This window comes from Gossypium hirsutum, chromosome A05 (assembly GCF_007990345.1).
Source record: "Gossypium hirsutum isolate 1008001.06 chromosome A05, Gossypium_hirsutum_v2.1, whole genome shotgun sequence".
In the NCBI taxonomy this organism is placed as follows: Eukaryota; Viridiplantae; Streptophyta; class Magnoliopsida; order Malvales; family Malvaceae; genus Gossypium; species Gossypium hirsutum.
The window spans coordinates 12,796,590-12,811,054 of NC_053428.1; the positions used below are offsets into that span (position 1 = coordinate 12,796,590).

The 14,465-nt window shown below is 33.0% G+C and overlaps 1 protein-coding gene across 1 annotated transcript; it reads left to right on the forward strand.

Moving 5' to 3' along the window:
* LOC107958435 (casein kinase 1-like protein HD16) lies at window positions 1-7,705 on the forward strand. The gene is made up of 16 exons (XM_016894207.2): window positions 1-775; window positions 3,938-4,069; window positions 4,169-4,242; window positions 4,327-4,396; window positions 4,504-4,559; window positions 4,666-4,737; window positions 4,959-5,053; window positions 5,137-5,203; window positions 5,293-5,422; window positions 5,540-5,758; window positions 5,933-6,075; window positions 6,303-6,477; window positions 6,609-6,699; window positions 6,785-6,942; window positions 7,031-7,219; window positions 7,307-7,705. Exons 1-16 carry the CDS (start codon window positions 344-346, stop codon window positions 7,364-7,366), a joined length of 2,163 nt encoding a protein of 720 aa, XP_016749696.1. The 5' UTR covers window positions 1-343; the 3' UTR covers window positions 7,367-7,705.
* Window positions 7,706-14,465: the final 6,760 nt, after the last annotated feature.

Below are 14,465 nucleotides of genomic sequence, written 5' to 3' on the forward strand. Positions count from 1 at the left end.
AAACTGAAATAAAACAAAAATTAAAAATAAATAAAAAGCCTTTTCTTCACTTTCTTTGTTTACAGAGCCAGATCTCGCTAATTTCACAATCATCGAATCTCCAATTTTTCTTTCTTTCTTTCTTCTATTCGTCGATTTTTCTATCTGTTCGGTGCTTTTTAACCCATCCCTTCTTTTATTTTATTTACATAATAATTATAATAATTCTTGAGCGTTTCTATTTTCTTTTCTTTTCCTCTGAAAATTGGCGTTAATTGGGCTATCAGTCGGAGAAGAAAGAGACGAGTGAAGAAAGAGATGGTTTTCCTGTTGGGTGATGAGAATTGAGAGAGAAGAAGAATGAATGATGCCGGTACTGCGTAGCGGAGCACGCAGGGGACGGGCAGCAGCACAGAAGCAACAGCAGCAACAACTGCCGAATCCGATCGAGGCGGGGGAAGCTATTGCGACGAGGACTAGGCGGCGGCGGAGGGCGGCAGAAGAGGCGGCCGCAGCAGCAGCTTCGCCACTGGAAAAAGATAACAACGACGAAGGCGACAACAGGAATAAGAAACCGCGGGCGCAGGAGGTCAATGAGAAGTTAGCTGTCGCGGCGGCTGGGGAAGCGGCAGTTAGAGAAGAGGAGAAGAATACTAAGAATAGGATTTTAGAGGAAGAGAAGAAAGAGGAAGTCGGGGAAAAGCCGATGGACGAATTCAATAGCGGAGGAGGGCGGGGAAAAGATAAGGGTAATGCTGGTGAGGATGAAGGCAGCACCGCGCCGCTTCCTGAAAAGGTTTGAGATTCCCTTAGAAGTTCCTTCTTTATGGTATTATATTGCTTTCAAGCTGGTAGATTTATTCATTTATTTTTGTTTATGCAGAATAAGTTTGATTTTAGGATTTCTTTTACTAACCTTGATTTCGTTTTCGTTGCAATCTAGACTTATATGGACGGTCCCAACTTCCCCTTTTTTATTAGCATTTTCATGTTTGTGTTCAAAGTATATCATTTTTACATTACTGAAAAAGAAACTGTTCTTAAATTCTTATAGAATATATATTTATGCATTTCTGGAAATTAGTGGACTTAAGATATTTTGCATAAGATTGGTATATTGTGGAAGACAACCAATTGTTGAGATAAGGCATGTTTTTTCAAGCTTTTGCAGTGATTTAAAATTACAGATCTTTCCACATCTGGGGGTACCGTACAGTTACCTTCAAACTTGAGTGAGAAAAACAGTCTCTATACCTAGGTACTGGTTTGTCAATGAACACAGATTTAACTATTTGAAATATATAGAGAATTCTTGGTGAAATTAAAAGAAGGGAATGTGTTTAAAAAATGGACATAATATTGTCTTTTACTGAATTTAGGGTGGAATATTTTAGTTTTCCCTTTCGGTGTTACCAGATAGAAGTTATAACTGAAAAGTGGTACGGATATAAATACGGCTGTAGTTACTGATCCTGTTAAAGCTTGTTATTGGGCTAATAGTTTTGTTAAATGAGATTGAGATGTGGACATGTGTGCATATATTAGAGTTGCAGTTATAATGTAGGAAATGAAGTTTTGATATTTGAAGTGTTTGAGGTAGATGTGGAGTAACCAAATAAAATTCTGACAGCACAATTCCCAAAGCAGTATGATCACTATATCATTTTGGTCACCTATCTACGATGAAAGAATAAGTTTTTCTAATATTGTCGTGGTATATGCTTTCTCATCGACTGTATTCTTTTCTATTGCTGTTTTACTTTTTCTCTTGGCATAGCCTCAGTTGCTCTGAATACAAAAGATTTTCTTTGTTCTGTTTGGTCATGTTGATTTATGCCCATTGGCATGATTATCATATCAATGGATGGTTCATGTGCAGGCTTTTCAATTGGGATATGTAGCAAGGATGCATCTATGGTTTTTCAGTACTTTTATATTATATGCTATAATGCCACCTATTAACACTAGGGGTGAGCAAAACTTGAATTGACTTGCAAAAATTGAAAAAAAAATTCAATTTACGAGTTTGAGTCGAGTTAAATTTTTACAACTTGAATAACCAAAATGGCGTCGTTTTGGATGTAGGAGTAATTTCAATTTTAAAGCCTTAACCTGCCACCCAACGTCGTTTTACTCTTATGGTTGAAAGTTAGAACTTAACGTTTTCTGCCAAACTTTCTGTCCATTGCCATTTTCTAATTTCTTTCCCGACCATACTGAAAACCTCGAATTAGGAACCCTAGATTTTTTTTCTGCTAAACTTTCTGCTCACGAGATCCACAGAACGGTCTCCTTGCCATTATCCTCCTCCAATTCCGACAACGACAGCGCTCTCATGCTCACACCATCTCTCTCAAGATCAAAGCTTATCGCCCCTTTGACAGAGAGAAGGCTCTTCACCAAGTATTAGGCTCCGGAAAAGCTACTCTTAACTCATTATTTTAATCCTAACTCATTTCTTCTGATTTGCCATATCTGATTCTTTTTTTGAGGAATTTATGATTTGGGTATTTTACTAACCGAAGCATTTCTGTTTTCCATGTTTCTGGACTTGGAAGTTTGTTGATTCTGTACATGGAAAGTGATTAATTATTATTATTTTCCCATTATCAGAACGAAATTTGCTTTTGTTATTTTTTCTGTAGTGCATATCGAATCCTTGCCGGGTGCTATTGCATTTGTTCTTTTATTTATTGTCTGCTTGGATTTCAATAAATTAATGCTTTAGTAGGGTTCTAATGAATGGTATTTGCTGCTTTGTAAAGTGTCGAATTTGTGATGTGAAGCTGTCTGCTTAGTCATTGGTTCATCACTGCTATTTGAAACCTTAATCCATTTGAATTAGAGTAGCTTGCTGCGAGAGGTATATGAAAGTCAAAAAACATTTTGTATGTTAACAAAAGCTCAGGTACATCGAGCTCGAAGTCTTGTATTGTGGTTGAACTTATTTTTTATTAGATAAACTAGGCTAATCAAGTAAGTTCACAAGTTCAAGTAGTTGGTTTTTATCTCCAAGTTCAATTCGAACTAGAATAATAGAACTTCATCGAACTTGAGCTTAATTTTAAATTGCGAGTTCTGATTTGAGTTTAGCTATTAGAAATGCTGTTATGAATGGTATTTGCTTTTGCTTCGTGAAGTGTCAGAATTTATGATGTAAAGCTGTTTGCTTAGTTATTGGTTCATCATTGTTTCTGTGAAGAATAAAGAAGAAATGATATTATTAAATCAGGCACATTAAAGTTTGGATCCTTTTTTATCTTGTCCTGCTAGTGAGTTTTTTTTGCTTTTTGATGATTAAAATGACCATTAGCTTTGAATACTGTCAGGCTAATAGAGCAACTATTTTCTTTCTTTTTTAACCATACAAAAGTAGAAATAAAAGTGTCTTTTGGTGGTATATATATATCTGATGATAAGAGTTCACCATCTCTAACTCGAACAAATATATTTGATTCAACTTGACTCAAATTTCATATAACTCAACTCGATTTGAAAACTTTTCAAATTGAGCTTGGTTGATAAAATAGGATTCATCAACTTGGCTAACTCGAACTTTTTTCACTCGATTCAACTTGACTCGATCGAATGCTCACCTCTAATTAACACCATATTTGCATTTTATTTTAGTTATGCTACATTATTTCCTTGAAGAAAAACTTATGATCTTCTGCCCATTCTCTACTAAACCGGGGTTGGCTACTAGTATTCTTGCTTTTATTGCCCTCTTTTTAGTATCACGTTTTCAGTAAGATAAATAAGAGAAAATTGCAAGATGTTTTGATAGTTTCTACTGTGTCTTCTGTTGCCTTATCATCATGCTTGTACTGTTCTTCCTTCTTATTTACCTTGCATACACTTGGATCTACTATTTATGGCATAATGATTTTGTTAGAACTTTTTGTTTCATAATGTCTTCTGAAAGTTAGGTTCTTCCTTCTTATTTACCTTGCTGCAGGTTCAGGTTGGAGGTTCCCCATGGTATAGAATTGAGAGGAAGTTGGGCAAGGGTGGCTTTGGACAGGTCTGTGTCGGTCGGCGTGTTTCAGCCTCAAATACAAATGATAGAAATGGTTCTGGGGCTCTAGAGGTATGCGATTGATTCATTTTCCATTTTTGTAGAAATGACTTCTGATCTTCTTTAACAATAACAAAGAGTTTGATCTTTACACTCCATATGTTGTTTTAGGTTGCCTTGAAATTTGAGCATAGAAGTAGCAAAGGATGTAACTATGGACCACCGTATGAGTGGCAAGTTTACAAGTGAGTGGTTGCAGTTTTTTATTATATATATATATTTAAAATTAGTTATATTTACAAATATTTACTTACTCCTCATTGGTGCAGCACTCTTGGTGGCAGTCATGGTATACCTCGAGTTCACTATAAGGGTCGTCAAGGTGACTATTACGTTATGGTATGTGTGCATTCTATTGTCTCATTCATCTTTTTCCTTTTCAATCTGGCCTGCTATTTCTGTTTAGGCTTTCAATTGCTTTCTGATTAATCCCTTTATTTATGCAGGTTATGGATATGCTCGGTCCAAGTCTGTGGGATGTTTGGAATAATAACTCTCATACGTGAGTGCTAGTAAACTAATATTATTTAATCGTTTACCAGCTAGTAGGTTTAATATTTTTTTTATGTTTCATTGCTTAATTAGGAAATGTTCTTTACTACCTACAGGATGTCCATAGAAATGGTTGCTTGCATTGCTATTGAAGCGATATCAATATTGGAGAAAATGCACTCTAGAGGGTAAGCAAATTAATCCCTGAAACCCCCTAGCCCTTCTTGTGTTTGGAAGTATTGTATCCCCATCCCTTCCCTGTGATTGTTGCATAGCTTAGCAAGGGTCTTTCTCTTGCTCCAATGATAATCTATCTCTTATACCAGCTAAAAATCTTTGTTCTTAAGTTGATCGTATCTTGCTTCTTCAAACTTATTAATGGTTTTTTTTTCTCTGATGATTTGGACAGCTATGTGCATGGAGATGTAAAGCCTGAGAATTTTCTTCTAGGTCCTACGGGAACTCCTGATGAAAAGAAATTATTTCTTGTTGATCTTGGATTAGGTAATTTGTAATATCCTTTGTTTTGTTATGTATTCCCAGATAAATTAATTCCTCATCAATCCTGACCTGTTTTGGCAAAACAGCAACCAGGTGGCGAGATAGCTCAACTGGTTTGCATGTTGAATATGATCAGAGGCCGGATGTTTTTAGGTACTACAACTGCTAACATCAAGGTTACTGTAAGGTGTTAATGTAAATTGCTTGGCTATCTTACGTAAAGGTACACATTTGTTTTTTAGGGGAACAGTCCGTTATGCTAGTGTGCATGCTCATTTAGGGAGAACGTGTAGCAGGAGAGATGATCTAGAATCTCTAGCATATACACTTATTTTCCTTCTTCGAGGTCGTTTGCCTTGGCAAGGATACCAGGTTGGCCTCCCATACTATCAACCTTGTTAACTCCAATTTTTTCTTCGCAATTGGTCATGCATATAATCTTGTAAGTGTTTCTTTTTTCTTTTTAACCTGTTCTTAACATGATGTCAGGGAGAGAATAAAGGCTTCCTTGTATGTAAGAAGAAGATGTCAACATCTCCAGAAGCCTTGTGTTGCTTCTGTCCGGCGCCTTTTAAACAGTTTGTTGAACATGTGGTCAACTTGAAGTTTGATGAAGAACCTAATTATGCCAAATATATTTCTCTCTTTGATGGTATTGTAGGTCCAAATCCGGATATCCGTCCAATTAACACAGAAGGCGCACTGGAGGTATATGTTATTCTTTCTTGATATAAATAATATATCTTGAACCAGGCTTTTTTTATGCTTTCAAAGTAAATATTGTTAATGTTAATTATTACAAATAAAATTTTACATGCCCTTTTCTTGGCAAGTGAATTTTGACATACCCGGCATTTTTTTCCTTTTTAATCTCTTCTGAAGCTTATCTATCAAGTTGGTCAAAAGAGAGGCCGGTTGTCTATGGATGAGGAGGAAGATGAACAACCAAAAAAGAAGCTTCGTTTGGGCATGCCAGCGACGCAATGGATTAGTGTTTACAATGCTCGTAGGCCAATGAAGCAAAGGTATATGTCTCAGGTTATCTGTTGTGTTTTACTTCAGTTTTAGGACTGCTTTATGATCTAATTGAACCTATCATTCTTTTGGCTTTTTTATGGTAGGTTTCAGACCTTGGTTCATTTTAATTTTTGCCTTATTCATCTTTCTCCATTATAACTCTATTTGTAAATAATTAGTGATCTCATTGCGTCATTATAAAAAAATGTGAGTTTCATTTGTAATTTGGTTGCAGGTATCACTATAATGTGGCAGATGGAAGGCTTGCACAGCATATTGAAAAAGGAAATGAGGATGGCTTATTTATCAGCAGTGTAGCTTCCTGTCAAAATCTATGGGCCCTTATAATGGATGCTGGGACTGGGTTCTCTGCACAAGTGTATGAACTCTCACCATATTTCCTTCATAAGGTACGTTTTTTTTGTATTTTCTATTAACGTGGAGCAAATCTCTAGCTTTAATGTGTGTACATTATTTTTGTTTATGTGCTTTTTGCAATTCTCTAGTGGTGATTGATTTGAATGTTTTGCTGTGGCTGAAGGAATGGATAATGGAGCAGTGGGAGAAGAACTATTATATCAGTGCAATAGCAGGGGCTACAAATGGGGGCTCCTTAGTAGTAATGTCAAAAGGTTAGTGTCCAGGGCTCCAATATCAGATTTTCTTGGTTGGATCTCTTTGGCTTCCTCATGCTTAGCTTTGATTTATTGCATTCAGGTACTTCGTATTTGCAGCAGTCATATAAAGTGAGTGAGTCCTTTCCTTTCAAGTGGATTAACAAAAAATGGAGAGAGGGTTTCCATGTCACTTCAATGGCCACTTCTGGTAGCAGATGGGGGGTAGTAATGTCCAGAGGTGCTGGATTTTCTGACCAGGTGCTCACAAATTTAACTGACATTTTATCCAAATGCACACCATAAAAGAAGCGTGTATAACAAAATTGTTATTGTATTTTAATTCCAGGTTGTTGAATTGGACTTCCTTTATCCTAGTGAAGGAATCCATCGACGGTGGGATAATGGGTATCGTATAACGGCTACAGCAGCAACTTGGGATCAGGCTGCTTTTGTTCTTAGCGTGCCAAGGAGGAGGCCCACCGATGAAACACAGGAAACTCTTAGAACTTCAGCATTTCCTAGCACGCATGTAAAGGTGAAATACGCATAAATTTTGCAACTTTTGGCTTTCTATATGACTAATTTATTTTCGGTGTCTCTAAATTTATTCATGATCTCGCAGGAGAAGTGGGCAAAAAATCTATACATAGCTTCTGTCTGTTATGGGCGAACAGTTTCATGAGGTTTCTCAAATCTTTGGTCAGGGTCTCCACTCACCCTGGAGACATTACTCTGTTGTCCATATGATAAAAGCTGGAACTCTCGGCCCTTTGAATTTGCTCTCTTTAGGCTTAGAGAAATTTTGACCAGTACAGGCTTTTTAATCTTTTTTTGATTTATTTATTGTAACTAAAATATAGAAGGTACTAGATGAACTTTGGTGTTGCGCCCCTCTCTCCATTCTATTGTATGGAATGTTCTTCAATTGATGTCCCCCCAAAAAGCCCAAAATGATGGGGCCTTATTAACTATGTATAGTCTCTTGATTAATAAGTACAACTTGGTTTAGGGCAGGTTCTAATGACAAGCTTCTCATAATTATTTGGTTTTGTTGGTTTGCTTTTTTGGCATGAAACATTTGCCAATGCTCTGCTTTGATCCTACGAAGGTAATGTCTAATGAAAAGGCTCTTTCATGGAAACCAAGGTTTTTTGTGGAATGGGGTCAGAGAAGACAAATCGATATAAATCGTGATCACCATATACAAGGGTAAATTATTTAATGAGAAAAAACATTTAACGGATTGGTGCTCAAATTTACCATAGGGTAAATTATTATTAAGAAGCTTTTTTTTAGAAGTGATACTGAAATACTTAAAATAAATTTTAGCATTGATAGAAACCCGTACAACATATTTGACAGGTAATAATAGATAATAAATCATTTATGGTTATGAAAGTAGTGTGTATGAACTACCGAAGATTCTAACAATTAATCGGCAAATAAATTGCATGAAGTGGTTAAGAACCTAAATTCTGAATTGAATTAGCAATAGACTCTAATATTAATAATTAAATTAATCACTATCATTACCTATAAATCCATAGGTCATTCTTGCTTTTCCATTCCAGGGGAGATAAAATGTCTTGAGGACGACAATGAACACAGCACCAACTTTTTCTTTTCTGTGAATCGTATGGACTATGATCACAGTGTGGACTTTTTGGTGTCTGAATTTGATGATAAATATTGTCAAAATTAAGACAAGTTCTCAGCATCTGGTTCGATTGTTTTAACCAGTCCATTTCAAATTATGGGTTTTGGTTTCTTAAGAAATTAATTGTCACATGTTTTCTTTTCTATTGTGTTCCATGGCAGTTATATCAGATGTGCCATGCTTATTATCTGTGGCCTGGTATTTTATTTGTGGATCATGTGAACCACAATCAGCAATACCGATTAAAAGTCAAGTTGATGATTTTATTACAAAACTTGTGGATCAATCCTGAGTTAGTTGTAAGAATGTCATGATGATGTAATGAAATTCGTAGGTGACGAGTGCCTGATGGAAGATGAACTACCCACTTCTTTCACCTTTACTAACCAAACTAAAACATGAACATAAATAATGGGAATGAGATATTAAATAGGCAAGGGTAATTTTCACCAACCACTTCTTCATACTGTAATCTCATGTTCATACTACAAGTAAAAGCTTTCACCTAACAACATATGATGGAATCCGAATATATCCCCATTGTTCAACCTTTGATCTTTACAATTTTGATTTTAGTACAAACCTAATTAAGATCCTTTTCCAACCCAGTATTTTTTTTTCAACTTCTTTTGTTTTTCTTAATTATTTATATTTTTTTATTTCTATCTTTGAATAAAATAATTATAAATTATAAATTTAGAAATCAAATACGTATTTAATAACATTCATATATAAATTCATTATCGCTTTGCTTATATTTATCATTAAATAATTTTTTAATTTAATAAATTATGTAATCATAATAAACTATGAAAATGATTTTTCTATTAGATTTTTCTTCTAATGTTTCTTTTTAAATAAAATCGAGTTACAATGTGTTCTAATATAATACGTTTAATTTTCTTTTTATCTTATGTTATAATATTTAATTTCAGTACTGAAATAACTAATTTTATCTCTCTCACTAATTTTACATTAACTACAATTAGATGCATTGTTGATTCAAAAGAATAGTTTGAGTATTTTAAGTAATTCAGAATTGCAAAAATTAATGTATGGTGTGAGTCTGAGTCTGATGGAGTCTGACGCTGACGGTACATATCCCCTTGTCAACATATTTGGAACCATCCCAGTTGAAAATTTTGACTTTGAATATCTTAAAGTTACTGCCTTTTTCTTTTTCATTTTTATATCTATTTCCTAACATAAACAGAAAAAAGAGAAACAACCCAATCTGTAAACGGGTAAAAAATGGGTCCCAATGTCCAACATCAAATTTATACCTCTACCCTAATTTTTATATTTCCAAGTTTTTGGTGTCAGATAAATTTACTTTGATTAGCCACCTAACAAAGTGTCAATGATTCATCCAACAAGGGATTATTTAAATGTAGTGATAAACCACTTGATTCAACCTCCTTTTGATTATTTCTTCAAGTCTTGTTTTGGAGGGTGGGTTGCAGTCAAACCATTTGAATAAATCCAAAATTTACTTCTACTCCTATTGACTTTCTAATGATATTGAAAGTTGTAAATTAGCATTCTTTTGCTTGCAATGTACCCACTCTATATACTTTTGCTCCAAAATTCCTCATAAACCAATCTTTATGTTTGGATTCTCAATAATTGTCCATGATTAGGGATTATTCAAAGTGAATCCAATATATTACTGGGATGGAATGCAATACTATTAGATGGTATGTGGAATACCATTTTTTTATTTAATATTTTCAGTTATTTTGATAGAACGAGATAGAATTATTATAATTGTTGTCACTCTAAATAGTGTATAAATTTTCATGCTCCTTTAAAATTAAGTTTATGTCAATTTCAACCAATTCAATATGACTCTTGTCATTCATTGTTAACCAATTTAACAATACATCTATTTTGAATGACAAATCCACCAATTAAAAGAGGATATATGACATATTATGTTCCTTTTAGATTCTCTCTCTCATATCTCTCGTAAGAGGAAGACTCTACCTTCTATCCTCCTCTCTTGGCTAAGCTCTACTAAAACTCTTTACAGTCTCTCTTCTCTTAACTCAATCACTTGAATCTCTTAGATCTATTGCCTATCAAATGAATCACTTTCAATTTTCTCATTACATTTTTTAACAATAAAGACAAAAAGAGTACTTATATCAAATATTTTGATTAATTAAAATTGTTTAGAATGAAGAAATGAATGAATTTATGTACATATATATATATATTAAAAAAAAACTTACAAATTTCAATTAAGGGATTTAATAATACTACAAAGAATAAAATAAGAACGAGTAATAGACATGCTATTGCTATATACAATGTTTCGACCACAAACATTATAAAGATTGCAGATAAGCCTTTCTCTTTTTCTTTCTTATACAAATATGGAAGGTTTACCTAAAAAAACAACCCTTTTTGCCTCATTTGATCTGCACTTTCATCGACCTAACCACCGCACTCTTTTCATTACGCAAATATTTTTCTACCATGCCATTGTGTTTGGTTACCATGTTGGTGTTTAATGTTTTATGTTTTAATTAAAATATACAATGTTAAAAAGAAATTGATCATAAATCGAAAATTTAATACGCTTGATTTATAAAATTATCTTAAGGAAATGATCCGAAATAAATTTGAGATTTATATAGTAAGTCCTAACATTTATAATTTCATCTTCATTTTTTAAATTACGATATTTTTAAATTTAAAAAAATAATGTATCATTTGTCATTTGTTTTATATAGATATCAAGCAAGCTTTCTGATTCTAGATAGTAATCTCTCTCTCTCTCTATATATATATATCCTAGAAGAGAAAACATGTAGAGCATGTGGATGGAGTAGGTTGAAGTTTGTTTCCAACATCATTTTCAACAAATCCAAAACTGTTGGGGGTGAGAACTGCAATGGAAATATTGTGGTTTGATACTATATATGTCTGGTTTCCAAAATTCATATCAACCTCCTTTTCAATATTTTTGGTTGATCCACTCCTAACCTTTTCTCCTACCACAATCCAATGTCAATTGGAAATGAGAATATCTTGACATTAATTTTTTTTTTTCTAAAATTTGGAAAAACCAATTAGTCCTTTAATAGCAACTTAGGAAAAGTTTTGGTAACATAATCCAAGTACATATTTCCTTAATTTTCTCACACGTTTTTGGTTGACTTCACTTTGCCTAGTATCCACTTATTTATTACTAACACTTTTTTATATACCAGAACATCGATTTATTATTTTATTATCTAAACCTCATCCAAAAACTCGTTTTTACTATAAAATATTAAAATTTATTTTAATTTGTCTTTATAATTTAAATAATAAATTGGATTAATATTGGGATGGACGAGTAAGTCTTAATTGTAAACAAATTTTATAATTTATAAATAAAAATAAGTCCTAAACAAAATTCTTTTGACGATCATATCTATTTTTTTTAGAACTACTCAGTCACTTCTCAATTCTTAAATAGAAAGATAATACGCTTTATCGCACTCAAATTTATATCCTCCTGCACTGATAATAAAGCTCATAAAGCATGTGATTTTAATAATGGACGTTCTTTTCCAACTAATAAAGACACAAAGACCAAGTCCAGCTCATTTGTCACATGCCAAATTGTATTTTCTCTTCATCTTCCTGGTCACAACAACTAGAAATTAACACTTCTTTCCTAGTGCTTTCATTAGTGAGCTAAAGAAATATAGCACTAAAGCAAAATAATAGTTTTAATTGATGATGATGATTACATGCTTATTGGAAATGTGATCCAAGGAATTGATAAGCTTTCTTTTTTATTTTTAAAAAAAATAAATCCCTTCTTTTTCTTATCAAGCGTGAAAATTTCTTAATATTCTATGTTATCATTTATGAAATTAATATGTAATCCATTCATTTATGAGATTTTAGTATTTTTAATTTAATATATTTGACTTTCGTGAATGCATTTTTGGAGCAAGAAATAGCATATTTATATCAGATAATTAAAAAAGGAAAAATATGTATATATTTTAAAAATATATATTGTAACGTCCCCCTATCCGAGACCGTCACCGGAGTCAAGCAGGAGACATTACAAAACTTATCTTAGCACTTAAACAGTTTTCGTAGTAAACTATCCATCTGCGTCATGGTCGCTAAAAAAATCATATCTCGAGTTACGAAACTCGAAATCTAATTCCGTAAATTTTTCCTGAAACTAAACTCATATATCTACTTACTAATTTTTTTCTAGAATTTTTGGTCAGGCCAATTAGTACAGTTTATTAGAAAAAGTCTCCTATGTTTCAGGGTTCGGCTACTCTGACCCTTGTGCACTACGAATCAAATTTCTTCCTGTACAGAAATCCAATGACTAATCCATTTGTTTCAATTAAAAATAGACTCAATAAGGAATCCATACATATAAAGTGTGAGTCCTAATTCTTAATACATGATTTATGGTGAATTTCTAAAATCAGAACAGGGAATCCAAAAATTGTTCTAACCCTATTTTACCAAAACGTAAATATCTCATAAAATACAACTCTGTTACCTATTTTGTTTCTTCCATATAAAAATAGATTCATTAAGATTCAATTAAAAATTTTATTCATTATCTAATTCACTTTATACTATTTTTGATATATTTTCAAAGTTGGACTACTGTTACTGTCCAAATCTGTTTTAATATAAAATGTTGATAACTAAGTTTATAACATCTTCATTTCTTCTCTCTACAATATTTACCAACACTTCCTCTTATTACTCTTCACTAACATATCAAAACATACCATACTTAAGGTTTTGGTAACATTTACAAAAACATACCAAAATATCACTTAACAACTTAGATACTTTCAAAATGACCAAAAGACATCCTAGGTACAATTCCATTTTCCAAAAAGACAGAAACTTCAGCAATTTGAGTTTGGGGATCGGCTTGTATGCTGAGTCCTTATACTTTCGTACCTAGCCTGCGCACGGAAACAAACTGTACGCTGAGAATACTCTCAGTGGTATTTCTATAAACAATAGCTTAATCAACTTTAAAACATGGTAATTCAAACACATTATTGCTATTATTCAATATCAATTAGTACTTTAATAACCTTTACTTTATTTACCCTTATTAACATAACTCGGACACTGACGGATACACGGATCCAACCCACACTCCGGGATAAGCACATAGTGCTTCATCGGAATAAATCCGGAACTTTAACATTATAGTACACAAAGTACTTCATCGGAACAAATCCGAAACTTTAACAGTAGTCGACACATAGTGTCTCATCGACTCAATGTCGGAATATCCCAATACTTCCAATTCCTATGACATGTCAACTATATCCGACTAGCCCGACACTGTTAATAGGGTATTCAAAATCACATTCATTTCAATATGGTAAAAATACTTACCTCGTTCACATTTTCATACAATATAAATATCAAATATAGCAATAACGATTAAGCTCGGTTTATAGAAATACAAACCACTATTTATCGAATTTAATCGATATCTTCGTTCACTTTCTCTTTTCCCTTCTTTGATGACGTATCCGGTGCTACGTTTGCTACTAACAATCATACAATTAAAAATCATCAATATATTAATTCATAAAACACATTTTCACTTTCTACCAAACTTTTACAAAAATTCCAATTTCGTCCTTTTTCCATTACTAATCTTTTTTTCTTTAACTTAAGCTTCATATTCTCTTTTAATCAACTCATTAACAATTTCTAACTCATAAAATTCATTATAAAACATAAATTTTGAGCTCTATTCAACTTAGTCCCTATTTAAACCTAACTTAGAAATTCCTTTAACTAATCACTTCTAACTTCAATTTCTATCAATTTAACCCATAAAACCTCAATTTATTCAACTAAATCAATATCTAAAAATTCTCTATTTTTCTTCATTTTAACCTCATACATGTAGAACTTTGAATTAGACATCCATAAACATAAAAATCATAGGAAAATGAGCTAAAACAACTTACCAATCAAACTTTAGGGCCTAAATCCTAAATTTCTCTTTTTTATTTCTTTCTTTCTTTCCTTCTTTCTTTCTCACGTTTGCTCTCTGTTAGTCTTTCTATCTTTCTTTCTTTCTCACGTTTGCTCTCTGTAACTTTTCTAT

Coding starts and splice junctions, on each gene's coding strand:
- LOC107958435 (XM_016894207.2), top strand. CDS start 344: ATGATGCCGGTACTGCGTAGCGGAGCACGCAGGGGACGGGCAGCAGCA. Junction 5,759..5,932: donor ACACAGAAGGCGCACTGGAG/GTATATGTTATT, acceptor TCTCTTCTGAAG/CTTATCTATCAAGTTGGTCA. Junction 6,076..6,302: donor CGTAGGCCAATGAAGCAAAG/GTATATGTCTCA, acceptor ATTTGGTTGCAG/GTATCACTATAATGTGGCAG.